The sequence below is a fragment of the Echinops telfairi genome, unplaced genomic scaffold, assembly GCF_000313985.2.
Source record: "Echinops telfairi isolate 266 unplaced genomic scaffold, ASM31398v2 ScPeMD7_3;HRSCAF=10, whole genome shotgun sequence".
NCBI classification, from domain to species: domain Eukaryota; kingdom Metazoa; phylum Chordata; class Mammalia; order Afrosoricida; family Tenrecidae; genus Echinops; species Echinops telfairi.
Window position 1 is genome coordinate 4,471,167 of NW_022103899.1, and position 26,944 is coordinate 4,498,110.

A 26,944-nucleotide genomic window follows, 5' to 3' on the forward strand; every position below is an offset into this window, starting at 1 on the left:
CAAGAGCTTTGTCAAGTACCTTTGACAGGTGGGAGGACTTCAGGCTTCTTCGGAGGTGCTGCAGGCACTTTCTTTTCGGGGACCACTTTTTTGGGTGCCTCGGGCACTTAAAAGATATTAGTGAAATCACATGTAGGCGTTATGAAGACCAGGAGAACAACATATTTTCAAGAGGAGAAGACTAGTATCTTCTTAAACCTAAGGTAGATGAGCGATACCTTTGGCCGGTGGAACTTCAGCCTTTTTCGCAGGTGCTGCAGGACGCTTCTTTTCAGGGATAACTTCCTGGGAAGCCTCAGGCACTTTAAAGATATTAATATTTTTACACTTAAAAGTAATGAAGGCCACCTGATACACAGAGACATTTTCAGGACAAAGAGCTTTTTATTTTTTTCCCTTCGGAGCCTGAGAACCGTGGTAATAAATACCTGTAACAGGTGGAGCTTCTAGCTTGGGGGGAGGAGCTTCTGGTACTTTCTTTTTGATGGCCACTTCTTTGGTAGCTTCAGGCACTTTGAAGATATTAGTAAATTGACATTTGAATCACACGATCAACAGACACAGGAATCAAAGACACTTCTAAGCTAGACTAGAAGGAGCAATTCTTTCTTGTTCCCTAATTCCCACAGGAAGGGAGAGTGAAGAATGTACCTTTGACAGGTACGACTTCAGGTTTTTCAGGCGGATGTACTTTCTTTTCAGGGGCTTCTTTGGGAGCTTCAGGCACTTTAAAGATAACATATATATTTTCACATTTAGGTGTGATTAGAACAAGGACAGACAAAAGCCACACATACAGGAAAAGACATTTTTTCAACTATAAACTTCCAACCCTGAGTTCCTTCATAGGATAGAATATCTGTGAGGAATTGCATGCATTGTCTTTTCAGGGACAATTTCAGGCACCTCAAGAGGTTCGTATATTTTGCATTTAATGTAACGAAGCTGAGGATGAAGCACAGAATGGTCTCAAGTGCTGTTTGTAAGGATGTTCGCTTATTGAGTCCAAGGGCATGGCAGCCTGTCCCTGTAACCGAGGGAGGTTCTCTTTTCTTGGAAGGAACTCTCTTTGCTGGAACAATTTCGTGAGGCACCTCAGTCACTTTAAAGATCTTAGTCTTTCACATTTAGGAGTTAAAAGTTATCAGTACAACACAGTAGCCACAATAAGTTCACAACTGCCGTTTTCTAGAAACCCGCCCTCTTCGCCCATCAGCTAAGTCTAAGAGGTTGCGTAGAATCGTTGGGAAGAGCGCTCTCTCTTCTCTTGCACCGTCTCGCTCGGATGCTCTCCAAACATTCCTATTAAGTACTGGTGATTTCTATACTTTAAGTCGGAGTGATTTCCATTTTGGCAGGAACAGCCACAAGTCTTTTCTTTTATAGGGAACTTCTGGTGGGACTCCAGATGGTTTCAAGATATATCAGCATGTTTCTGTTTGGGCGTCCTGGAAAGCATCAGGAGAAAACAACAACAACACAGAAAAACCCAACAGAAATGGAAGAGTGGGAGGCAGTTACTTCTGCACCATCTGTGCACGTGCGACATGTACCTTTCCCAGGCGGGGGTTCCGGCTCTTCAGGAACTTCTTCAGATGCTTTCATTTGAGGGGCAACTTCTCTTGTAGCTTTTGGCACTTTGAAGATATTAGTGTTCAGAGGTTAAGAGGATCAATAGAGACATTGATCACACTTGAACCAAGGTTATGACTACCAGGGTGTTTCCGCAATCAGCTGATGTGAGGTATAAGAACTTGAGCACAGGAACTGAATCTAAATAGAATTTGCTATTTCCCAGCTCCCTAGCACCTTGCAGCCACTAGACACCTACTGTAAGCCATTAAACGAGTGAAAGAAGGAATGCTAGAATGAATGAGGCCTTCAGTGGGCAGTGTTTCAATTATCTTGGGAGCAGCCCTGGATGTCTCCTTTTATGAGACAAGTCCTTGAGGTGATTCAAGTACTTTAAAGATAGTAATATATTGCACTTGGGCGCTTTGCAGAAATTTAAAGGTTTCAATAACAACTCCATATACAATGATAATCCAGATTGGAAAACTGCTCTCCACAATGTGCTTCTTTGGTAACAGTAAGACCGCTTGATTGTCAGGCACTGCTTTATTGGTCGCCTCTGACACTATTATGTGTTGTGTTCCCTTTATTTTTTTCTGGCTAGTCTGATTTTTCTTTTCTTGGTAGACAGTCATCACTCTTCTCTATTAAGAAATCTACCTGTCATATCTGTACATTATGAGCTCTTTCTCTGGAGATTCTTTATAGCCAAGCATCTTCCCTGTGTATAAATTAAAAGATTCAAACACATTCCCCCACCCTCTATTTATCTTGGATGACTTGTGTATAACAGAGCTGATTTGGGGAAAATTATGCTCTGAAATGGGTTTCTTGGCAGCATCTGGGCTTTGAAGATGTCAGCACTTTTACAGGGCTTACGCGCAACGACAAAGAAAGTAACTCTGAAAAACGTGAGGTAAGGCAGGTGCCTTTCTTCTTCCTTGTACCTTTGGGTGCTGGTGGTTTTCTTCTTTGAACAACTGGACCTTGTTCCTCCGAAATGTCTTCCTTGGTGACTTCGAATTCTTTAAAGATATTAGTACTTGGTTATTGAGAAGAGGTAAAGAGACATGCAGACATGGCATAATAAAAGTTATTTTATTATGTAACAAACCGTTTACTGTGACTTTAAAGTAGACCTGCAGATGGTGTCCCCTAAGAGTTCATCTGTAGTTGCATGTTATGTGAGTGGGACTGGGCTTGTAGCGGCCCAGGTGTGGCAAGCTCCTTTGCCTTGCGTATGCCAGGTACTTTAAAGATGTTATTATTTTAGCATTGGAGATTGTGAGGCTCAAAACATATTTGCAGACTGAAGAAGAGAAAAGAATTCTTTTATGTATAACCAGATGTATACCTTCAGCTGGAAGATGCTCTGGAATTTCAGGAATAGCGTCAGGTCCCTCTGTCTCTGGAAGAGCTTCTCGGGTCGTATCAGGTTCTTTAAAGATATTAGTAGGTTTACTCGTAGTAATCGGAAACCCAATAAATTATATCACATGCCCCAGGTGGGTCTTGAAGTCAAATATACTCATCTAAATCTGAAGCGGTTGAAATGTACCTTCAATGACTGGTGTTTCTTTCTCTTGAGGAATAGTCACATATGTTTTCTCTTCTGGGACAACTTTCTTGGGTGGTTCGGGTACTTAAGAGAAATAAGCATAGAATGTTTCTAAGTGGTGATGGGAAATGTGTTTTTAAAAATAACTTTTCTTCATATCAGATCATTGGTGTATATACCTTTTGCTAGTTCAGGTTTTGCCTTTTTAGGATGAGACACAAGTATTTTTTCTTCCACGACTGTTTCTTCAGATGCTTCATAAACTTTAAAGATATTAGTGTTTGTACAATTAGAAGAGTTTTAAGGTGGACATCAGACAGTATTAAGAAATACCTAATAGACAATCTATGTGATGCCCACCAAAATTAACAGGAGTACTTAGACAGGAATTAGTGACAAGAACACACTGACCAGGAATACACGTTATTCCCTTTACTGATATATAACTCTCAGCATTTCTTTATGATCATTACAATTAAATGAAGGAATCTACCGGCTAGGGACTTAACACATAATACTTCCTTTTTTTCCTATAGAAAGTTATTGATAAAATTGTCCTATACTACAATTTCTGAAAAGTGAGTTTGTGCATGAAGAGTAGAGTAGATGTTGAGTTGAACACTGAGAAATCTTCTCTTTTGTTTGACCTACTCGTCCTTCCCTTTTCTAGAAAGTTATCTCATATTTTCAAACCACATCTAACTAACCCATTGTTAATGTGAATGAGAGAAGCATTTAGGGATTCAAATCAGAGAAAATAATAATTACTAAATATTTGGAAGCTAAGGTAAATGAAAATAATGTGTCCAGGCTCAAGAAAGAGAGTCTGGCTGGTTGAGAATTGTAACTCAAACTCAAAAATAAAAAGCAGAATGTGATCGTATCTTTTTTTTCTTATCTAATACAAAGGATTGACTGCCAAATTGAGTCTAAACAAATGGGGGAGAGATTTGGATGAAAAGCAAATGGAAGAATATCTTGACTACTAGAGTTTTTACTATTCGATGATTGACTACTGAATTTATTTAATCAGAAATTTAATGATTTAAAAAGCCCAATTCATTATTTTGAAGTCTAATGGGCTTTTAAACTGATCAAGAATAACACTGTCAAAAGATTCTCAACAATTGCTGCGAAGAATAAAAAAAATGCTGGAATATTTTGACTTTACAAAACTCAGTTGAAAAAAAATTTTTTTAATGAAGTTAATGGAATTTCCACATTGAGAAAATAAACTACTTCAGAGCAAAAGCTATCTTCACACAGGAAAGGTTAGGAAAATGACAAATGACATCTTAAATTGGGCAATGTCACAGGTTTGGGGTTTTTTTCCCCCTCAGTTGGTGAGAAAAAAAATGTATCTTATCTGAAGTTAAGTGCTACACAAATGCATGGAGAGCCAATGACTTTTGGCCTGTTGGGTTTTTTATAAGATATTAGTAGATGGAGACTTATAGACTCTGAAGACAAATACAGTAGATTAAGCACACATGGAGTCATAGGGAATTAATCATTTCCCACACTCACTGTCTATCTCCGTATCTTCCGAAGGGACAGTGGGCGGCTTTGCTTCTGGAATGTGTTTCTTAGGAACTTCAGGAACTTAAAAGATATTAGTATGTTAATTCTTATAAGTAAATATATAAAACACGAGAATGTAAACAAAGTACGGGTTTTAACACCACACGCACTCCTCTAAACCATGAATGACTAAACCCGGGCTATTTCATGCTGTGGTCAGTGGATACCTTTAGCTGGTGGAACCACAGGCTTTGGGGGAGGAGGCTCACGAGCTTTGTCCTCGGGCACAGTTTTCTTGGGTACTGCAGGCACTTTAAAGATATTTGTTTGTCTTATTTTTAAGAACAGCACATTGGGTATAAGATATCAAGAGAACAAAAGGGGACTCTAACAACAATCATGCCAAAAGCCCAAGATCTGATAAGTTAGCCAAGCACGAAGTCAGTGCCTTTCTCTAGAACACCTTGTAGAGCACCCTGCAGGGGCTTGCTCTTTGGCTGTGCCTCTTTTTTGATTTGTTTAGTTGTTTCCACATAACCAGGACTTGACGATAACCTCTAACTGAAGAGTTTTCTGTGAGAGAAGGCTTTTTCTATCAATTACCGAATAAGAAAATGATTAATCAAGGACTCCTCCACACCACAATTTTCAGTCCTACGCCTTCGTTCTCCGCGAGCCACCACGAGAAGGAAGGTTTACAAGCATGGAAACATAGGGTTCATGCCAGCCAGACTGTGACGCGGAAGGGAGAATGCTCTCTGTCTACATAACCGCTGAGGCAAAGGGACTGTGGGTTGGTGGCGAATCTGCAAAAGTAGATACCTTTTGCCGTTGGAACTTTGTCTTCTGTGATGGTTTTCTGGGGTGCCTCAGGTACTTTAAAGGTAATAAGAAGAATTTATTGTACCTTTTAACATTCCTAAAGATTTTTAACAAACAGCACAAGAAAAATACAAGCACAGAACAGGATGTACACACAAAATGAAACGAAACATCAGTTTGTCCAACCTGTTACAGTATTTCACAGAAGCTGAGTTTTAAAAGCAAGTAAAAACCCACAGGAATTTTCCATGTTAGGATGGTAGAACTTGATCAGAAAAATGAACAATGCATCATCCATTGGCCTTGCTTTGGTTAAAAATATCTTTTTTTTAGTGAAACTTATGTATTTTAGACTCTTTAAAAAAATCCAAGTATTTTTTTCAGGTACTATTTTAAATTTCTATTGTGAACTTTAAGATGTTTACAAAAATGGAAAAAGCAAAGCCATTAAACCTATTTACTCAGTTTTTATAGTTAGTAGGACAATAAATAAGAAAACATGGTTTATCCGGAAGTACATTAGTGAATTTATAAACACATAATACCAAGAAGGGGAAAAGACAAAACAAAGCACGTGGGCTCAAGGTTTCGTTATTGGGAGTGTGTGCTTTGAATGTTCGAGGTATAGCAACAAAGATTTCATTTTCGGAGAAAATTCTCTTTGGCTCCTCAGCCACTTGAAAGGTATTAGTTTGCTTTGGAAATTCCCCAAGCACAAAACAGACAAGAAACATTTCACCTAGCAGACAGACCAAGGTGTGAGGGTCCATAAAGCTGAGGAGAGAACCCGCCCACTGCCCCCACAATACCTTTCGCTGGTGGTTCTTTTGGAGGAACAGCCTTAGGGGGCGGTTTTTTGAGAGGCACTCTTTTCTCCGTGATCTCAGCCCCTTCAAAGACAGTAGCAATTTTGGGTCAGAATGAATTCTTGAAGTATTGTGGGCTCTGTCACTGAGTACAATGAGGTGCCCACAAAAATGCTTTCTCAGGTATTCTTTTTGCATTTATACCACGTGTACTTCCAAACAAGTTTAATTGTGACTAATCTGACCTATAGTGCAGCCTGACTCTATGTCCTCAGCCCCCCACACACATTCTTTCGTATGACCGAAAGCCAATAATGGAGGCGTCCAGGTGACTCTGACCTGGACCGACCCTGCAGAGCTGCTCCACTGGGTTTCCAAGGTTGCCCACCTCGGCTAGTTCTAGCAAACCCTCACAATAGGTTTGTGACACGAAAGGAAAGATATGACACAGAACTTGCTGGCACTCTATTTATTCTCAGAATATGGTAGCATGTAGATGCCCATGTCAACTTTTCCTCGACTTTCTGTGACTTCTCTAGAGAAAATATAACATGTCGGTAACGTTTGACATGTATCAGCTTGGGAACAATGGGTTGAAGCCTACTAAAACAATGGTGGTTTTATATGACTATGTAAGTCAGATTGATGACAACTTTTCACGCAATTGATGACAACTCAATTATTTTGCTAATTGTTACTGATCATTGATCATTCCTCTCATTGAATTCTCAAGTGGATTCCAATTTATAGTGGCTCTCTCGGAAGAGACCTGCCCTGTGGATTTCAAAGACTGTAACTCCTTCAGGAACAGAAAGTCTCATCTTTCTCCCGTGGAGCAGCTCGTGGTTTGAACTGCAGACCTGGGGCTAGTGGCCCAACACCTAACCTGCTCTGCCCCCAGGAGTCCTGGTTCCATTTTAAAAAAAGAATCCCCTAATTCATGCATTTACTTCCTTATACAAATAGGTGGGTATCAAATTCATAACCTCTTCCCCTCATTCCTACATGATTTTTTGCATTAAGTAGTTCAAGTTCATACTGAAAGAATTTCATGACTTTTTATCATGTAGAATTAAGTGATGTTCTAGTTGTCAAAATCGGATATAAAATACATTTTTAAAAGAAAGAAAGAATAAGATATAGCAGTTGGTAGATCCCTGTACCTTTTGGTGGAGCGCTGGGTTTTTCATACACTTCTTCGACCTCTAGGAATTTTATTTCCTTATGGACTTCCTCAGCTTCATATCCTTCGCCAACTCTATGTTTTTCTACTTTGATGAATTTTTCCACTTCATGGAACTCTTCTTCTTCAAAGTATGCTTGAACTTCATGGAATTCTTCTTCTTCAAGAAATTCTTCCACGTTTGCTTCTATTATTTCTAGTCTTTTTTCCACTACTTCCTCTTTGTGGAAGGCAACTGATATTTTTTCTTCGAAGACTGTTCTCTCTGAAAGAGTATCTATTTTAAGAGATTATTTTTCAAGATGTAAGTTCAAAACATAAAGAAAAAAAGAAGAAAGGCTTGCATGCAACAAGACATGAAAATCAAAGATGCTTTCCCAAAATACCTTTAGCTTCTTTTTTAGGCACAAGGACTTTCTTTTCTGGAATTTTCTTTTCTGGGATTTTCTTTTCTGGAATTTTCTTTTCTGGGACTTTCTTTTCTGGAATTTTCTTTTCTGGGACTTTCTTTTGTACTTCGGGCACTTTAAAATATAGTTTTTAATATTTAGGATTGTGAAGAGCAAGTTTTCCCAGACAAAAGATGGCAAAGCAATCAGGGCACCAAGACAGATGGCATGCATAGCTTCCTGAGGAAGGTAAGAAAGTTCAAGCTTAACAAAAAAATGTACCTTTGGCTGGAGGCGCCTCTTTCTTCTGAACAGGAGCAGGTATTTTCTCCTCAGGAACTTTCTTTGTCACTTTAAAGATATTAGCTGTTTTAGTTATCTGACAAGGCTCAATAATAAAATAACTTAAAAAAAACCATCAGAAATATCATCATATTTTGCAACAAAGAGTTACAACAATCCAATGGTCCCAAAAGTTACTGTAGACCTCAGGATACTAGTTTTATGGGTAATAAAGATGTTTTCCCCAAATCACTCATTTAAACCAAACATACTCTTAGGAGAAAATATTTATGCAAAGAATACCTGCTATTCTAATTTTTTTTTTCACCATCAGGGTTACAAATACGGGGCCTACTATTATAGCTATTTCACTGAACTCTCTTTTTGAAAGCTAATTACTATCACAGTGTGCTTAAGCCCCAGGGAAGGCCCCAATCTATAGTCACTGAGTTCATTGAGACTCACAGCCACCCTCTGACAGAGTAGAACTGCCCCAGGAAGCTGCCAAGGCTATCAATCTTTCCAGAAGCAGTTAGCCTCATCTTCTAAGGAGTGGCTGTTGGGTTTGAACTGCTGACCTTTTGGTTAACAGTCAAGTGCTTTTACGACTGCACCAGGGACAGCATACTTTGAGAGCATTAGAATGCTAACTGAATCTTTAACCTAATTAGGAAGTAATAGCTGTTGGTGCTGGGTGGGTGCCCGTGTGAGTTGCTTCAGGCTCACAGCAATCCTGTGCTCAATCCAAGGAAACATGGCTGCATCTACATGGTCCTTACGGGTGTGCCCCCTCCTGGCAGCCACTGTGCTAGTGAGTAGAAGTAAACGTTCTATAGTAACCTTAAGTATTTTGGACAAGTACTTTAGACGAGTTATTATCCAACCTCAGAACAGATTGAAACCCTATAAAATAATAAGCACAGTAGAAATCATTAGTATAGTTACATGAAAAATCCCTACTGATGTAATGGGATAAAGTTTGTGCCTGGGATGGGGGGAAGAGAAATTTGTTGTTGTCTTTTAAGTACAGAGAGATGTACCAGTGTATTAAAATTCCAACCTATTTATAATAAGAAACCTGATTCATTTTCATATCACACATGCACATACATTCTTATCATTCCCAAAAGACTAAAGAAATGCAATGAATCGACTTTCTACTGGTTCTCAATCATAAATGGTTTTCTAAGCTGGTTTGATAAATTTGCTATTTAAATGACTGTTAGGAAGCAGTACTTCGCCAACAGAATGTTAAAGTAAATATAAAGTTCTGTATCGGAATTTGATGTACCTTTCGCGGGTGGAGCCTCCACTGTTTTAGGAGCAGGAGCAGGTGCTTCAGGTACAGGTTTCTTAATTACTTCAGGCACTTGAAAGAGATGTCATGGGCATATTTGAAAAATGGCATGCGATCAACACACCACAAAACATCAAAACATTGGTGTATTTTTTAAAAAGACGTTAACAATAAAATCTAGTAAGTACATCATTGGAGTAGAACTCTAGAGGTGTGAAGGCTATTCTTCGGAAATAGGGAATCATGAGTTAAGAATTTCCCTAAAGAGTAAAGACTTTCACTCCCACTCCCACCAAAAAAAAAAACCAAAGTAAAACAAAAATGAGAAGTTGTCATTTAGTTGACTGACTCAGGGCCAACTCCAAGTTCACTAGGGGGAGGCATGTGCTCCACCAGGTGTTCAGAGGCTGAGGTCTTGGAAGTAGGATCACCACGCCATCCCTGTTTCGGGGCTGCTGGGCGAACCTGGCCTCCAACCTTTGGGTGAGCAGCTGATTGGGTTAACAATACGCACACCTCAGGGACTTCGATTTCATTACCGAGATAGATTTTTCCCCTACCTTCACACTGAGGAAAAATTAAGGACTGAATCTAGGAAATGTATGACAGTAGGGTCTGAGCGGAGAAAATAATTACAAAAATAATTTCTCTTCATTCTAAGTACAGTGTAAGAATGCGTACTGGCGGAAGAGACTCAGTGCCATGGAAATAAGGTAAGGCACTAGTTCAAATGATAATGAATTCAAGTTTTCATTACAATGTGTAATAAAAAAGGCACTGTTGATATTAGATTTTGACCTATTCTGAGAAAGATCTGACCAGGAACTATTTAAAATATCTGACTCTATGAGATGTACCTCTGGGCGGGGCCACCTCCTCCGCCTCCTCAATGCTAGGTGGCTCTTCTGGGATCTCTTCCTCCAACAGAGGCTCTTCTGGGATCTCTTCCTCCAATAGAGGCTCTTCTGGGATCTCTTCCTCCAACAGAGGCTCTTCTGGGATCTCTTCCTCCAACAGAGGCTCTTCAGGCTCCTCAAACACTTTAAAGAGATTATTTTACAAATTATATTTTACAATTCTGTGCATATTGGAGTAAATTACATATGAGAAAGTTGAGGTTGTCTGAGCAGAGATAGTAACTCATTGTTCAAATTTCAAGGTTTATAGAAATTCATTGTTCCTTGGGGGAAAAATCTGAAGGATTTTTACAATACACTAGCCCTTTCCCAGGCCTCAGAGAAACTTGAATTAAAGTCATTACTTAAAACAAAAAAATGCTTGCTGGAAGTCAAGTGGCCATCTAGGGGGAACCAGATTCTCTGCACCAATTACTCAGGATCACGCAGGAATCTTCCTTGGACAAACGTAACCTGCAATTTCTGACCAGGGTATTTATTTGAAGAATTTCTTATGGCAAAAACACACTTTCCCTTAAAAGAATCTCATTAAAAGAAAACAAACAACAAATAAACCACCAAGTACACTCAAATCAATATATAAGAAAGGTAACTCAACAGGTTCTAGTTTGCCTATCAGATAGCTACAAGGAAAACAAGAATGTATTCTAGAGTCTGGACATGGTTACTTTCTGAATTGAAATGTGTATTCAGCTCCTTCAAGTCTTCGACAAGGACAAGCCAACGATGACCTTGGAGATGCTATTTTCTTAGAAAGTTATCTACCTTCAACTGGCGGGACTTCCTCTTCTTCAGGGAGCACAGTCCGCTGCTTTTCCACTTTCTTAGGCACCTCAGGAACTTAAAAGATATTGTTTTAAGCACTTAAAATTCAAGAACCGGAGAAGAGCACAGAAAGACCAAGCTCTGGTTTTTCATGACAAGCAAGTACATCTCAGAACACACCATGAAACACAAGATGAAATAAGCACAAGATGGCACACTGATATTTCCACAGATTCAGTTAGTGAAACAAGAAGAAAGGAGTATGTGGTTCAAGATGAAGGGTCCTTTAAAGATAAAGTCTACCTTTTACTATTGGAGCTTCTACTATTTTAGAAAGAGCAATAGGTACTTCAAGGACCAATTCCATAGTTACTTCTGGCTCTTTAAAGATATGATCATGGTGTTTTTGTTTTAGACACAGCATTCATAGAGCGTAGACATGAACTACATAAACACAAAGTGGAACAAAATGACCCAAGACAAACCAGTTCAACAGCTTCACAGGTGACAATGTAGATGCCAGACACTACAACACACTCATTTCTGTTGAACGTTGCAGTTCAACATCATGGCAGTCCGCTCATCCCCCTGAGAGGAGGCTGTACCTTTGGCAGGAGGAGGCACTGCTTTCTTAAGGACAGCGGGAGGGACCTTCTTTTCTGGCTCAGGTTTCTTTGGTACCACAGGCACTTTAAAGAGATTATTTCATTTTACAGTTTCAGTTTCACAAACCCAGAGACAATGGACACAACAATAAGGGATAACATGGAAAGAAATGGGACACTCTTGCGGTTAAGATGAAGGGAAGAAATGGGACACTCTCGCGGTTAAGATGAAGGGAAGAAATGGAGCAGCGTAAGTATCTAATTTGTTGGGGGAAAGCAGTACCTGTAGCAGGAGGAGCCTCCTCTTTCTTGGGAATGGTCACTTTCTTTTCCGGCACTTTCTTCTTAACCACAGGCACTTTAAAAACATCATTTCATAGGATTTATTTTGTGGGGCAAAAAAGATAAGAAGTCCACACACAGAAAGACCAACATTCAACACCACTCAGGAAAAAAGCATAGTACAAGTTGGAAGACCAAACATTATGATGTAACTAGGTTTTGTACAGCAAGGGCTCAGCAACATATTTGAATATCAAAGGATAGATGCTGCCGTTTCATCCATTACAATTTTCCTCGTCCATGTATTAAATCATTACACAGTATATCGATAACCTTGAGCTCAAATAAAGGATCGATGTTGCCACTGTACTGGATCATATGTCTGATGGGAGAAAGGTTATGCTTATTTTAAGTAGCAATACTGTGATTTTTTTGTACAAAATATCATTGAGCCCGAAGGCAAAAATACATTATGTACTGTGAACTGATGGAATATATTGGATAGAGATAATTCACTGGAGCCTGCTGGCATAGTGGGTAATGTGTTAGGCCATTAACTGCAGGGTCACCAGTTTGAAACTACTAATTGCTCCTAGGGAGAAAGGTGAGACTGTAGAGTCACAGCCTTGGAAACCTAGCGGGCAGTCTACTGTGTCCTCTAGGGGTCGCTGTGTGTCAGAATTGACTTGGGGACAGAGAGTGTGGTTGGTTCCGTGACATGAAGGGTTACACACTGGGCTGCTGACCCGAAGGCCAGCACTCGCAATCCTCCAGCAGCAGCTAGCTCTGTGGGAGACAGATGAGGGGGGCAGTTTGCTCCCATAAACACGTGCCGCCTCCAAACCCTAAGAAGAAGTTCTGCTCTGTCTTACAGAGTTGCTGAGTTGGAATTAGCCCGATGGCAGTAGGCTTGCTTTTCGGGGTTAGATACAATTTGTTCACTAATCCAATACTTTTAGATTCTTTATTTTTACCTTGACAGTAACATCTGAGCCCAACAAGACTATTGGTAGTAACGCCATTTCACCGACAAATACTCAGAAGCTCAGTTGGCTGAAAGGAATTCCTAGTTCAAGGTTAAATCATAATTGGTTGGGCTACTAGTTCTATGTATCAGAAGATAGAAACCGTTGCTCAGTATTTTGACAAATAACATGAATCTTCCTGTAACACCGGTCTTCTGTATAAAGGCTGTTAGATGTGTTTGGAGGATTACATGGAGATCTCTTCATTATATTTTCCATGCCATTTCCCCCCTGATGTATCTGTGCAACAAGTTAATATAAAATGTATGATGTTTAAGAAAATGTTAGGAAACCAGGCAGAGCTTTCGTGGCAGCTGTGGGGCTCTGCCCTGTGTCTTTGCTCTTGTCTGCTGCTTGTACGCCCGGCAAAGAAACGCTATGGGTGCCCCTGAACATTTTGCAGCAAGGAAACCGTGGGGTGGGCATTTTGTGAGTATGCTTTTTTCCTGCTCAGCATTTCCACCCTCGTTTGTCTGGTGATGCGCTGGGTACGTGCTGTCACTCAGGGAAGGGTACCTTTGGCGGCCGGAGGAGGTTCCACTTTTTTAGGAGCAAGCGCAGGGGCTTTCTTCTCTGGCACAGGTTTCTTCGGCACTTCAGGCACTTAAAAACATTTCATTGTAAGGCATTATGAAACATAGGTGCAGCGCTGGGTTTGTCATAGAAGACACGAGAACAAGACGACACATAACTAAAACATACTTCATACGGAGTGAGACGTTACCATAGAGAGACACACAATGATCAGAGCCCGTACGTCTGAAACATTGTCTAAGACTCCGATGGTAGACAACACAGAGAGGAAAGCATTAGGGATACATTGTAGACAGACACAAAGACGAAAAGACAGACATCCTGATGATTGAGCAAAGACAGAATTAAACAAAGACAGAAGTCTTGATGATTCCACTAAGAGCTGCTAACCTGGTGCAGGAATCGGCACCTTCGGCTTAATTTCCGGAAGAACTTCAGGGACAAATTCTTCCTCCTCAGGAGGAACTTCCTCTTCCTCAGGGACAAATTCTTCTTCCTCAGGAGGAACTTCCTCTTCTTCAGGAGGAAGCTCTTCTTCCTCCCAAGGAACTTCCACTTCCTCGGGTGGGATTTCCTCTTCAGCGGCAATTTCTTCCTCAGGCGGATGCTCCTCTGCCCTGGGCAGAGCCACAGGAACTGGCACTGGCACAGCTTCTGGTTTCTTGGGCACTTGAAAGACATTTATTCAAGTGTCTAAGGGTCGCTTATATACAGAACACTTACAACAGAGAGGCAGCATGACCATGCGTACTCTGTGATCCTCAAGCGTCATTGTCATCGAAGTAGATAGCATCAAGCATTAGTAGTCATTAGTAAGGCTGTATAACACCAGCTTCCGTTTTGGCCCTGTTGCTATTCAAGAATGCACCCCAGTGGCATTGTGGTTATGCATTGGGTTGCTAAGGGCAAGATCAACAGTTCGAAACCACCCAGTTGCTCTATGGGAGAAAGACGAGGCTTTCTGATTCCATAAAGATGTACAGTCTCAGAAACCCGCAGGGGCAGTTCTACCCTGAGTCGTCATCAACTGGACATCAGTGAGTTTGGGGGTTTTTTTCAAGTGAGATTTAATGTACCTTTGGCTGGTGGGGCTTCTACTTTTTTCCGAGCAGGGGTTGGTTTCTTTTCTTCTGGAATGAGCTTCTTGGGCACTTCTGGCACTTTAAAGACATGATTTGTCTTTAAGAATGTATTCATTTACATGTCTTAGAGCATCAGAATTTGAAAAAGAAACCATGAAATGTCTGCTATATGTTTCTCACAAGACATACGCTTTTTAAAGCATACCATAGTGTGAATTTGCATGTGAATGTATGAGGGGACTTCAAAGAGTTATGTAAAACTGGAATTGGAAAATAATGGAATTTCCCCATGAATTCTTTGAAGACTTCCTTGTATATAAAATGTAAGTTTGAAAAAAAAAATCACATGCTTTAAATGATAAACTGATGTACCTTTAGTGGGCGGGGCTTCTACTTTCTTAGGAGCAGGAACCGGCACCTTCTGGGGCACAGGCTTCTTGGGAACCTCTGGCACTTTAAAAAAATGATTCAGAGGAAAAATTAGAGACCTTAAGAACATTGCCTTCTGCCAACTCTTTGAAGCACCCTCCAACTAGCAGTATAACCATGGTATTCTAAGAAGCTTTCTTTCTTTTAAAAACAAGCCTTGTCTCCCCTGTAGACGTTATACTAAAGAGTTGCCTCTGTTAGAAGCGTGAGATTGAGTCTCTCCATTTCTTAGTCACAGGCAGATCTGAATCATCAACGACACAGTTCATGTGACAGTGCAAGTGCATGTACCTTTGGCTGGTGGGGCTTCCACCTTTTGAGGCACTGGTATTGGCACTTTCTCCTCTGGTGCAGGTTTCTTGGGCACTTCAGGAACTTTAAAGATAGCAAATCAGATTAGAGTCACATTTTGTTTGCACATAAATAAAGAGCTGGTCATTTAAAGGCTTAGTTAAAACATCACAGAACATCTTCCAACTTCAAGATGGAAAAGGCTAATAATAGTCACGCAAACAATGGAGAAAATTACTCAAAAATGAACACACACACACATGCACACTAAAGATATGCCACACGCTGCCTGATCAAGGAGTGTTCTGTACGCTTTGGTGCATCCACAAGAAGGTAGGGCGCACTAAGAACCACCCCTGAAAGAGGAAGAGCAAACAAGGAGCACAGACCTAGCTTGATGACAGCATTTCGAGCTGAGGCCATGGCGAAATGCCCGGGTGACCAGTTGGACGATCTCTGTCTTGGTATTAATATTGTTAATATTGCCATGGGGAAAGGACTCACACGACTCACTAAGTTATGCAACATGGGTAAATTATTGTATCATTCCCCCGAGGATTTTAAGGAGCTGTACCTTTAGCTGGGGGGGCCTTCTCTTTCTTAGGAGTGGGCACAGGAACTTTCTCTGCTGGCTTCTTGGGGACCTCAGGCACTTTAAAGATATTGTTGATCATTATGTTCTAACCGCTAGCAAATGCACATCCATGCAGAGAACAATCGACACTTTTGAAAACTAGATAGCAACAAGGTTTGGTACTTAAAGAGATTTGACTGTTGATCGGAAGAAGTGAGTTTCCAAATACCGTGATAAGAATGGTGAGGGACTCAGTATACCTTTTGCTGGTGGTGCTTCCTTCTTCTTGGGGACAGGAACGGGCTTCTTTTCTGCTGGAACAGCTTTCTTAGGTACCTCAGGCACTTTAAAGACATTAATAAGCATGTTGACTATGTTGCAGCCAAGACATACAACACAAAAAGCACCCGCAGAAATCAGACGTCAGCATGTACAATTCTGTTTCTAAAAGCAGCAGAAGTGGCCATGGGTATTAACAAACCCAGGATCTGACCGAATCACACAACCACACCCCAAATGATGCAGCTATCTCTCTATGCAGGAGAAATAATCTACCTTTGACTGGAATCACTGGGACCACTTCTTCCTCAGTTACAAGCTCCTCTTCCTCATGAATGTACTCTTCCTCGTGAATGTACTCTTCTTCACGGACGTACTCTTCTTCACGGACGTACTCTTCTTCACGGACGTATTCTTCTTCACGGACGTATTCTTCTTCACGGATGTACTCTTCTTCTTCTTCTTCAACAAGATATTCCTCTCTTTCGGTTACAACTTCCTCTTCAAGGGCAGGCTCTTCTGGCTCTTGTCTTTTAGACACTTCTGCCATTTTAAAGATAGCATCTTAAGTTGGTCATTTTTCCATGATTCAACAAAATCAAGCAGCTTAAGAACAAAAGCCCATTTGTTGCAGCAGGGAAAACGAGCCTTACCCTCCCACAAAAGAGCTTCACACATAGAACTGCACATGAATTGAACACCACAGAGCATTAACAGCACATTACATTGAGGGGTTTTTCGGTACCTCTGGCAGGGGCTTCCTTTTTAGGGACAGGTATCACTACTTCTTTTTTAGTGACAGACACTTTTTCTTCGGGGACAACTCTCTTGAGCTTCGTGGGCACTTGAAATGTTCAATACAAGGATATTTTATTGTCAGAAACAGGCAATCAGCCAATACTTGTTTTGTTGTACTCTAAGTAGATAAAATGCTTTTCTAGTTCCCTCTAATGTGACATATTGTTTTTTTATCTATAAGGAAATTTATATTTTACTTGTAAAGGGTTCTGAACCTCATAAGAATAAAACCACATAAAGTACACCGACTAAGTCTGAAATAGCAGAGCTCAAATGTGAAATGACGTTTACTGTACCTTTACTGGTAAGAAACATTTACGAAAAAGCAACATTTATATCTGGGTAAGTACATTTAAAAAAATAGGGAAATTACTTCATGCACAGTATAAATCAGAAAAAAAGGACAAAAATTTTAATATTCAAAATGATGTTAGAAAGAATGAACATTTATCAAACTTGTGAATATTGTCATATCTGTTTAGATAAAGAATACACATGTCAAATAGTCATCCAACATCAAAAAAATAGAAGGCAAACATTCTATTATATGTGCATTGTGTCCTTCTGACAGGGCACAGCCATTGTAGGAGGGGCTATGGATATCTTTTTAAATAGATTTTCCTTTTGTCCCCACTTAGCACTTAGCACAAGTAAAATTTATTTTACTACCAATTTAAAAAGACATTATAAAGCATTTGCTTCTAGAAAGGAAATGATTATACCTTTGGCAGCTGGCTCAGTCACCTGTGTTTTCTCACGTTTGGTAATTGAAATGTGTACTTTTTCCTCAACAACTTTCTTTGATTCCTCAGGCACTTTAAAGAGTAATTATGAAAGAGCATTAAAAACCAACCACACGAATACAGTGCAAAACAGACACGGGACAAATTGTGGAATGTTAGAATCAAGACCAGAACAACCCACGGAGTAAAACCCCAGGCCATCAGACAAGGCACTAGGACACACTTACAGAAAAGAACCAACAGAGATGCTTTGTGGTAGTTATGTCTTTGTAAGGTACCTTTGGGCGGAGGTGGTTTGAGTTTCTTAGTAATGGGCACTGGTACTTTTTCTTCAGGGACAGCTTTCTTCAGCACTTTAAAATATCAATATGAAGAGATTTCAACACCAGAACTAGATTTCTCAAGAGTGATAAGGTAAAAAAAGCTAACAAAGATGACATCGCATATAAAATACCAATTGCCACTATCCACACACATAAGCACACACGCATACACACACGTACACCCCACCCCCCACCCCGAGTGCACCTTGAACACCGACACTTCAATACGTGTCTCACAGCAGCACAGACATAGACGGAGCACAAACGTCTCGTAATTTGAACATGTTTTTCTCACGCTACCTTTAGCAGGTGGAGCCTTTGGCTTTGTGGGAACTGGTTCTTCATCGACAGGTTTTACTGGGATAGGTTTCTCAGGTTCTTTAAAAGTACACGTAAGGTACATAATATTAGGGTTTTGAACACACATCAGAAATATTGGGTAAATGGCATAAAGCAACGCAAGTACCCTTCGTCTACAGCACAGCCCTGGCCTCATACCTGTGATGTACTCTTCATGTGCTGCGTAGTGCTCCAGTGCGCGCTTCCCATATTCCTCATAGTCGGCGTAGTCGGTCGGCTCGTACACCTCATATTCTTCATAACCATAGTCTTCGTGTTCCTCATACTCCTCTTCCCGGTGTACTGAAATTGTTTCTTCTTCTCGGCTGTAAGACCACTGTTTCTCTTCTGTTATAGTTACTTCTGGAATAATATTGACAACAGGCGGCTTTCTACTGGAGTCTACTTAGAATAGTAGCACTGTGCTCTGATCTCCTTGTTCTGTAACGGTCTCGGGGTCTCATGCACTGGTTATGGGAGACCTTGACTGCCTGTGTGGGTCAAGGTATCAGAGCACATTTGCTAGTTGTGATTCGAAATGTTAGGTTCCCTGCCTTTAGTCAATAATAAACCAAGAAGGTATAGGAGTCAAAAGGGGACTAGCAGGCAGAGAGCCATATGACTGCATGCTTTGGTTCATCCTTTAATTGAAGCACAAATATACCTTGAGCGTGACGAGGTTCCCTTTTTGGGATTTCCACAGAGATCCTTTCTTCTTTAACAGCTTGTTTTTTGATTGCAGTCACTTGAAAAAGAGCAATTGTGAAACGTGAATTGCAAGCTTCTGAAAATCTATGAGTTAGGACTAATTATGCACTATCCAAGCCAAAGACAGCTATAGCAATGCCCATCTACGTGGCCAGAAAAAGCAGCAGACCTGGAAAGAAACATGGTCTCACACACTCCGGAATGCTCCTGATACCATCTCTGATGGTTGAGAACATTGAAAAACTTCAGGGAGCTCAAGTCGTATTTTTTAAAGACATGAAACCGAACAGAAGACAGCAGAAACAATGACTGTCCCACAAAGTGAAAGACATTAGACAGATAGATGGGTTCCACACCTGGGTTCTCCACCTCGATTCTAAGGGATTCTCAGAGGCTCTTCAGGCACAGCTTCGTTTTTCACCAAGGCCATCCTTTCCAACTACGGTTCCTCCTCTTTGTGTACAGTTTGAAGAGCAATGATGTCACTTTGAGTACTAAGCCATGGTCATTTCAATCGCCTCATATGCATGTGAATGTTGACCATCACATCGAATGAGGAGGATCGAATAAGAATTGATGTATTTGAATTGCAGTGCTGGAGAAGAATATTGAAAGCACCGTGGACTGCTACAAGGACAAACAGATCTGTCTTGGAAGAAGGCAACCAGAGTGCCCCTTAGAAGTGAGGATGGCAAGACATCGTGTCAAGTACTTTGGACATGTTGTCAGGAGAGACCAGCCCCCGGAAAAGGGCATCATGCATGGTAAAGTAGAGGGGCAGTGAAAAAGAGGAAGCCCCTTGCCAGGACAGACGGACACAGTGGCTGCAGCAATAAGCTCAAACATAACAATTGTGAGGATGGCGCAGGGCGGGCCGTGTTGTGTTCTGTTGTGCTCGGGGCCACTATGGGTTGGAATCGGAGCACCTGACAACTACTGGGATAGGATAGAAAATTCAGGATTGGAGAAATTAAAAAAATTTCCCAAAGACTGCCACATGAAACAAGTATTGGACAAGTAAGTATAAACAGCACCACCACCACCAACAACAAAACACATCAGAACACAGACTTCCCATGTTTGACATCAGCTTTACTTCTTCTTTTTTTGTTTTTCTTCAGAAAAAAGAGAAACAGTACTTTCTCGTATCAGAAACGTGTAGTTCAGAGGTGATGAAAAATATCATGTATTCATTCCTCACCTTAAAATATGTATTTCACTCATGCATTTTCCTAATAGAGCCATTCTGATACCTCATTGCTTAGTTTGAGAGTGTAAAGAGTGGGGCTACCTTTCGCTGGCGGCGCCTCTTCCTTTCTGGGCTTCAGTTTGGGGACTTTCTCTTCTGGGGCAGCTCGCTTCGGTTCCTCCAGCGCTTTAAAAACAGATTTCACTTCAAGACTTGTTCCCTCATTCAGACCACAGAGAGCATAAGAGTAAACCGAACACAGGAGACGGGACGTTTCGTCATGTCAGACATGAAACAACCGCTGTGACACCACCACCACAAAACACAAACACAAACAACCCCCAACCCGTAGCCAGGGCGTATGCGGTCAAGAAAACAGGCCCGTGTCGCGTTCTGCGCAGTGGAAGGGCTGATGTACCTCTTGTTCTTGGAGGCTCTTCTTCCTTAGTTACCACCACATGCACTTTTTCTTCCTGGGTAATTTGCTTGTGCCTCTCAGTCACTTAAACGATAATTCCAGGATTAGGGAGTATCTATTACTTAAAGTGGAACTAAGACATTGATTTCCACAAAGTACTGTGATTTTAGCATGTAAGAAATATACAAGGGACACACAAATAAACGGCGCACCAGATAAGGAGGCCTCCACCCAAAGACAAGGCAATAAGACATCGTTGCCACCAGCAGACACATCACCCACATCTAAATCAAGGTGTGAGACCCAAAGCAGGAACAGAAAAGATGAGACACCTCCTCGTATCTTGGTGGCCGGGGATTGGATTTACCTTTGGTGGCGGGAGGTTCTTCTGTCTTAACCACTTTGGGAGGAGCCTTTCTTTCCGGAACTGGTTTCTTTGGCTCTTCGGGTACTTAAAGAGACATCAGGCAGTGCAGTCAAACATGCAACACGTAAGACACCCAACACATAGGTTCTTGCTAACGCTCTCATTTGATGAATTCAATACGTATAAAATCTTATTCAAGAATAAAGTAAAATCTAATGTACCTTTAGCAGGTGGCACCTTTTCCTTTTTGGGAACTGGAGCAGGAATTTTCTTCTCTGGCACAGTTTTCTTAAGTGCTTCAGGAACTTTAGAAAGAATCAGTTTAAGAATATTAGTTTGCATTCCGTAAGAAGTCACATAGGTTGAGGGCTTAGAACTGGCCCTTTCGAAAACCACAGATGATCACAAACACGGACGACTGTACTCAGCTAGGATACATGGGCGCTGACAAAAGGGGGGCAGTTCTGCAGAGTAAAGGTGCTAGCCCATCAGCGAGGGCAGGGGTTCGTGCAGGTGTTTCAGCGACAATGGTACCTTTAGCTGGTGGAGCTGCTACTTCTTTTGCAAGGACTTTTGGTTTCGGTGCAATTTTCCGGGGCTCTTCAGGCACTTAAAAAGATTATGAAATATACTTGTATAAGTGTTCAGATTTATTTTTAATAAAAAATGAGAAGTATCTTTTCTGAGGCTTGGTATTTACAAAGAGTGGAATGCAAGCAATAAGCTAATGTCAAGAGAACGTAAAAACTGGGAGAAACCTAACACAGAGGATAAAATGAATATAATAACCATGGATATACCTTCAGATGGTTTCATTTCCACTTTCTTGGAAATAATGTGCAGCTCTTCTTCTACAGCATATTCTTCAGGCTCTTCCATCACTTTAAAGAAATCAATTTTAAAGAAGATCAATTATTGTGCTTTTCATCTTTGTTTCAGCTGTACCCTGTCAGACAGCAGAAATTTTACACTTGCCGAATCCCTATGGCTTCCATTTAAGAAACCCGAAGAAGACCGCTTGAATCAAAGTGGATGTCTTGAAAGAGTATCAGAAATCTTTGTCATCCATTTAATTTTCAAATTTATCATCATAATAATGATGATATTTGCAAGAAGAACAGGACAAGTACAAGACAGAACAACAACACATACCCCACCCCACATGTACAACCTCTAGCAGCAAAATTAGCAAGGACATTGGCAGCGGAAACAAGTTTCTGTGATAACAGAGCCCTCTAGAGTTGAAGGCTGCAAGGCACAATGGCACTTGAGGAATCATAAATGCGTTTATGAGAAAGAAGAGACATGTGCATGACTTGGAAAAAATATGACACCCCTCTCCCCATTTATTAAGGACAGGTATGATAGAAAATGCAGGCATCTTTATGTGATTGTTGAGCTTCTGCGTCTAAAGTTAATTATAGAATAAAAGCACATCTGCTCTTTCTATCAAAAGTAAACTTCTCAGGCCACCCCTATTTTCATGACTCTTGGGCTTACTGAAAACACAAGACTATCATAGAGTTGTGATCTTTGTACATAGTGAAGGAAATGGATAATGGATACTGTCTGAAACTGGAAAAGGACCCATACAAAGTAAACGTTCCCGTGTGCATGTAATGTTTTGTGTTCCCAGCATTCCTGGAAGGGATGGAGGCTCTTCTTCAGATCCATCAGGTTCTTGAAGGCCGCCTCACCTCGTGGCTTTCCCGAGAACTCCAACAGAGCTGCTGAGCTTCCTCTTGGGAGCTCTGTTTAATATTGCTCTCTTACTAGCCATCTGTCATACAGTGCATCTTGCATTTCACATAGACTTTTCTCCCAAGTGAGAACAAGGGGGAAAAAACCCACCTGCTATGAACCAAAGATGTACTGGAAGATATCTCAGGGGAACTACAATCCTACTCAGCTTTTCACCGAGAAGGAAGTTAATTTATTTTTGTTTTTAATATATACTCATTTTATTGGGGGCTCTTACAACCCTTGTTACAATCCATACATCAATTGTATCTGACATATATTCCATCGTTCTTTTCTAGACATTTACTTTCCATTGAAACCTTGGGATCAGCTCTTCTTTTTTTCCCCTCCCCCCGCCCCCAACCCTTGTGGCCCCTTGATAGATTGTAGATTGTTCATTATTTTCAGATCTCGGGCCACTGTCTTCCTTCCCCTCTGGTTTCTGTTCTTCTCTCTGGATGCGGGTGTGGGGTTCTGTGCCGTTCATTGTGATCGGTGCCCCCTCCCTCCCACCTCTCCCCCTTTCCCTCTTTTGGTATCTCTATTCCCGCTCCTGTTCCTGGGTCCCATGTGTTGTGAGATTTATCTCTTGTTAAACCTATGTACATGACCCCAGTGCTGCTTCCCAATCTAGACTAGATGGGAGCATGTACATAGTTGTAGGAAGTTACTTTGGTAAAGAACTTTTGCTGTCCCTTGTCAGCAGAGCTACCTTAGGGCTTTCCTAGGGAAGTTCTTTTGGGTAGACAGTATCATATTAACCAGGATGTTGGATTTTAACAAGAAATGTGTCAATCCCCTAACTCATTAAAAATGTCTCCCGATGCTGAGCTAGAGCTTGTTGTTCGATCCCTAAGGAACCACAAAGAACTGCCAGTGTAAGTGTGGACACATCTGAATGACAAGTCTTTCAGACCACAGACGGTATGTAGTTGTTTCCTCCATTCATGACATGGAGGAAAGATCTATGCACTCAGGGTTTCAGGCTCATAAGCCTGACCTTTCTTTCTGCCTCTGATAGGGTAATAGAATGTCCAGTTCATTTTTCAGGACATGGACGTGGCTTTCTACTCCTATCGAGCTACAGAATATTACTCAGGTTTTAGACATAAATTATTAATGGTAAGTGGATGCCTGTTCAATAGGTCACTTAATAAAAAGCATATATGTACATGATTAGATGTATACCCTCAAATTAAGGTATAAATGATAATTATTGAATCCTCCCCCCCTCCCCACTTATAAAAAAACAAGGGAGTGGATTAGGAGTACATCAGTATATTTACTTTAAAGCCCACACCAAACTCACTGCCACTGAGTCAATTCTGACTCACTGTGATCCTACAGAACAGAATGGGCTTCCAAGGGAGTACATCCTTATGGGAGCAGAAATCCCCATCTTTTCCAGAGCAGCTGGTAAGGTTGATGCGCTGACCGTGTGGTTAGCAGCCCAATGTCAAGCCACTGTGCTTCTAAGTAATGCGCTGCAAATATTGTTTTGGACCAAAGACACAGCTAGTGAAGTCTGGGTGGCACTAGTAGTTAAGCCCCAGCTGTGGAAAGATTGGCAGTTCAGCTCCACCTGGGGGAGTCCAAGAAGAAAGGCTGCTGATTGCCTACTTCTGAAAACTCCAGGCCCGAACGCCTTCTAGGGAACACGGTTTACCCCCGGTATGCATGGCGCTGCCATGAGTTGGATTCAACTTGACAGCGACTTTATATATATATGTGTATGTATGTATGTATGTATGTATATATATGTATATATAAAATTATATATATATATATAAACTATTGGCCTTGAAGCCAATAGTTGCTTTCTGAACTTGTGCCCCCTTTTCATGATCTGATGAGCAAGCGGTAAAAGGAAACCGACATTCCATTTCATGTCTAGTTACTGTAGCATTTACCTTCATATTCTGTGACCTCCACTTCCTCCTCTTCCTCTTCTCTTTCCTCTTCTCTGTACACCGAAAAGGAAACTCGTTCTTCTTCTTCATAGCTCCATTGCTCCTCTGTGGATACTTTAAAAGAGAAGATTGAGTTTAAATCGACCTCCTCAAACAGGCATTCACTACAGAGGTCTTGTGGTTCTTCGATCGGATTCCGGAGGGAATGGCTTCCCAGCACTGTCTCCTTACAAGAAGGAGAGAGTTGATTTAAGATGAGGGCCCAGTGCAGCCCAAGACTGAGAAGCTAGTCAAATGAGGTCCACAGGTAGTCTCGTCACACTTGGCACATTTTTGGCACCCAATTTCACTTTCTTAGATTCGGGGCCAAGATAGACAGAAATGACTCGGTTCCAAACGGTAGACACATTGTGATACGAACACGAGAAGGAAACAGCCAACGAGGATGACTTTGACGTGAACCAATCACACGTGGAAAGAAGAAACAATGTCCAGAACACACACAAACCCATTCTCCTCTCTGTTCCACCTCTACACCCCAGCAGGTACCTTCGTGGTGCATGACTTCCAGTCTGTGAGGAACTGCAGTGGATAGTTTCTCTTCGGCAAGAACTCTTTTTTCTTCTACGACCATCTTCTTAGAAACTTCGGCTTCAAGAAAGCACGAAGGTGGAAGTTTAAAAATCAAGAACGTTAACATGTCTCTCTCCACGTTTCGGTCAAGAGTTATACAGCTACCCCCGTTTCACTAGCAAAACCACACACAACATATCCCCAGTTTGTGAACCAGGTGAAGAGGCAGTGAAGGAAGAGGGGCGCACACAAAAAACAAGAATTCCCGGCCAACGGGTTCTGGGCCTAGGCCCGGAGACAGACCCTACCTCGGGGAGGAGGAGGAGCTTTCTTTGCCACAGGAAGAGGCACTGGGACCTTCTCCTCTGGGACTGGTTTCTTCGGGAGAGCTGGCACTTTGGAAACACGACACACATTGAGAACTCCAACCTTCCTCCCGGAAGACCCGCACACATCACGGACACACATCCACAACGCACTCACGTCACAAAAATCACAAAACCGCCACCAGCCTTGGAACCTACTAGAAAGAAGGCTCTTGGAAAGAGGACGAGATCATACCTTTGGGCGGCGGAGCTTCTTCTTCTTTCCGAAGAACAGGTCGTTTGGGTTCTGGAACTTTCTTTGGTATTTCTGGCACGTAAAGGACGGTAATTTGATTTTAAAATTCCCAGAAAGGCCAGAGGAAGGGACAACAGAGACCCCGCAGGCCCGTTAAGGAGACATGCACTGGAGGAAGCCGGGAGAAGGACACGGTTATTTTGCCGAGTCAGGGTCAAGTACCTGCTGGGGGTGGAGATTCCTCTCGCTGAGTAACAATGGTTATTTTCTCTTCAGTCACAATTCTCTTCTGTACTTCAGGAACTTGAAAAGACATTACGTTTTATTGACTTTATCCCAATCCCATCTACGTGGACAGCGCCCCCCTCCCCACAGAAGAATTCACGTCAGAGGACAGCACTGAAGCTGCAGCTCAGGGAGAGGGACATGTCTGATCAGAGCACCTGGGAGCAAATGAAGGGGGAGGAAGAGAGAGTAGAGCACATCCTGGCTCACCAACCCCTGAGGACGATATTCCCACTTAGAGCAGACAAAGCACAGAGAGGACCATAGGTCCAGCCCCACAACAAGACACGACATCCCTCACTGACCCATAGTGCTATGCAGGACAACACTGGAGACACAGCGCGGGAATTGCGCCCGATCTGACCCCACCACACTGAGGCGAAACTCTAAGGGTGTGCAACAGAACAGCAAGGGGAACAGAGAGACAAAGTCCCCAGAGAATACCAAAAATAGACTTTGGGGCCAGGGTGTGGCACCCCATCAGACACGACTGGAAAATACTCCTAAAGGTCAACAAAACAGATCTTGAACTAATTAGAGGCTTTTCTTTTTTTGTCATTGGTTTTTTATTGTTGTTTGTTTTCTTTCATTGTTTTGTTTTGCTCTGTCTTGTTTTTGTGCATATTATTATCTCTGCAGGTCTACCTAGATAAGATAGGCAGGATAAACAATCTGGAGGAGAAAACTGGGACCCACGGTTCCAGCGGGACATGGGAGAGGAAGAGGTGGGGGAAAGGAAGTGGTGTTAACAAACCCAGGGACAAGGGAACAACAAGT

General features: G+C 41.6%; 1 protein-coding gene across 1 annotated transcript in view; it reads right to left on the reverse strand.

Moving 5' to 3' along the window:
* The window catches only part of TTN (titin), a 315,644-nt gene that overhangs the window by 160,638 nt on the left and 128,062 nt on the right, over positions 1–26,944 (reverse strand). Inside the window, exons 120-156 of the mRNA XM_045294579.1 lie at positions 26,107–26,185; positions 25,883–25,962; positions 25,630–25,716; positions 25,298–25,399; positions 24,749–24,862; positions 21,899–21,979; positions 21,633–21,707; positions 21,320–21,403; positions 21,099–21,182; positions 20,732–20,815; positions 20,416–20,499; positions 19,081–19,161; positions 18,576–18,779; positions 18,378–18,455; positions 18,033–18,107; positions 17,734–17,826; positions 16,959–17,057; positions 16,655–16,753; positions 16,490–16,555; positions 16,195–16,278; positions 15,935–16,012; positions 15,361–15,444; positions 15,013–15,093; positions 14,635–14,718; positions 13,949–14,227; positions 12,001–12,075; positions 11,120–11,187; positions 10,288–10,408; positions 9,425–9,502; positions 8,134–8,202; positions 7,849–7,935; positions 7,443–7,739; positions 6,283–6,363; positions 4,921–4,962; positions 1,554–1,589; positions 219–302; positions 20–106 (exon numbers count right to left, since the gene is read on the reverse strand). Coding sequence (XP_045150514.1) covers positions 20–106; positions 219–302; positions 1,554–1,589; positions 4,921–4,962; positions 6,283–6,363; positions 7,443–7,739; positions 7,849–7,935; positions 8,134–8,202; positions 9,425–9,502; positions 10,288–10,408; positions 11,120–11,187; positions 12,001–12,075; positions 13,949–14,227; positions 14,635–14,718; positions 15,013–15,093; positions 15,361–15,444; positions 15,935–16,012; positions 16,195–16,278; positions 16,490–16,555; positions 16,655–16,753; positions 16,959–17,057; positions 17,734–17,826; positions 18,033–18,107; positions 18,378–18,455; positions 18,576–18,779; positions 19,081–19,161; positions 20,416–20,499; positions 20,732–20,815; positions 21,099–21,182; positions 21,320–21,403; positions 21,633–21,707; positions 21,899–21,979; positions 24,749–24,862; positions 25,298–25,399; positions 25,630–25,716; positions 25,883–25,962; positions 26,107–26,185 — 3,564 coding nt within the window. The remainder of the gene's footprint in view (positions 1–19; positions 107–218; positions 303–1,553; positions 1,590–4,920; positions 4,963–6,282; positions 6,364–7,442; positions 7,740–7,848; positions 7,936–8,133; positions 8,203–9,424; positions 9,503–10,287; positions 10,409–11,119; positions 11,188–12,000; positions 12,076–13,948; positions 14,228–14,634; positions 14,719–15,012; positions 15,094–15,360; positions 15,445–15,934; positions 16,013–16,194; positions 16,279–16,489; positions 16,556–16,654; positions 16,754–16,958; positions 17,058–17,733; positions 17,827–18,032; positions 18,108–18,377; positions 18,456–18,575; positions 18,780–19,080; positions 19,162–20,415; positions 20,500–20,731; positions 20,816–21,098; positions 21,183–21,319; positions 21,404–21,632; positions 21,708–21,898; positions 21,980–24,748; positions 24,863–25,297; positions 25,400–25,629; positions 25,717–25,882; positions 25,963–26,106; positions 26,186–26,944) is intronic.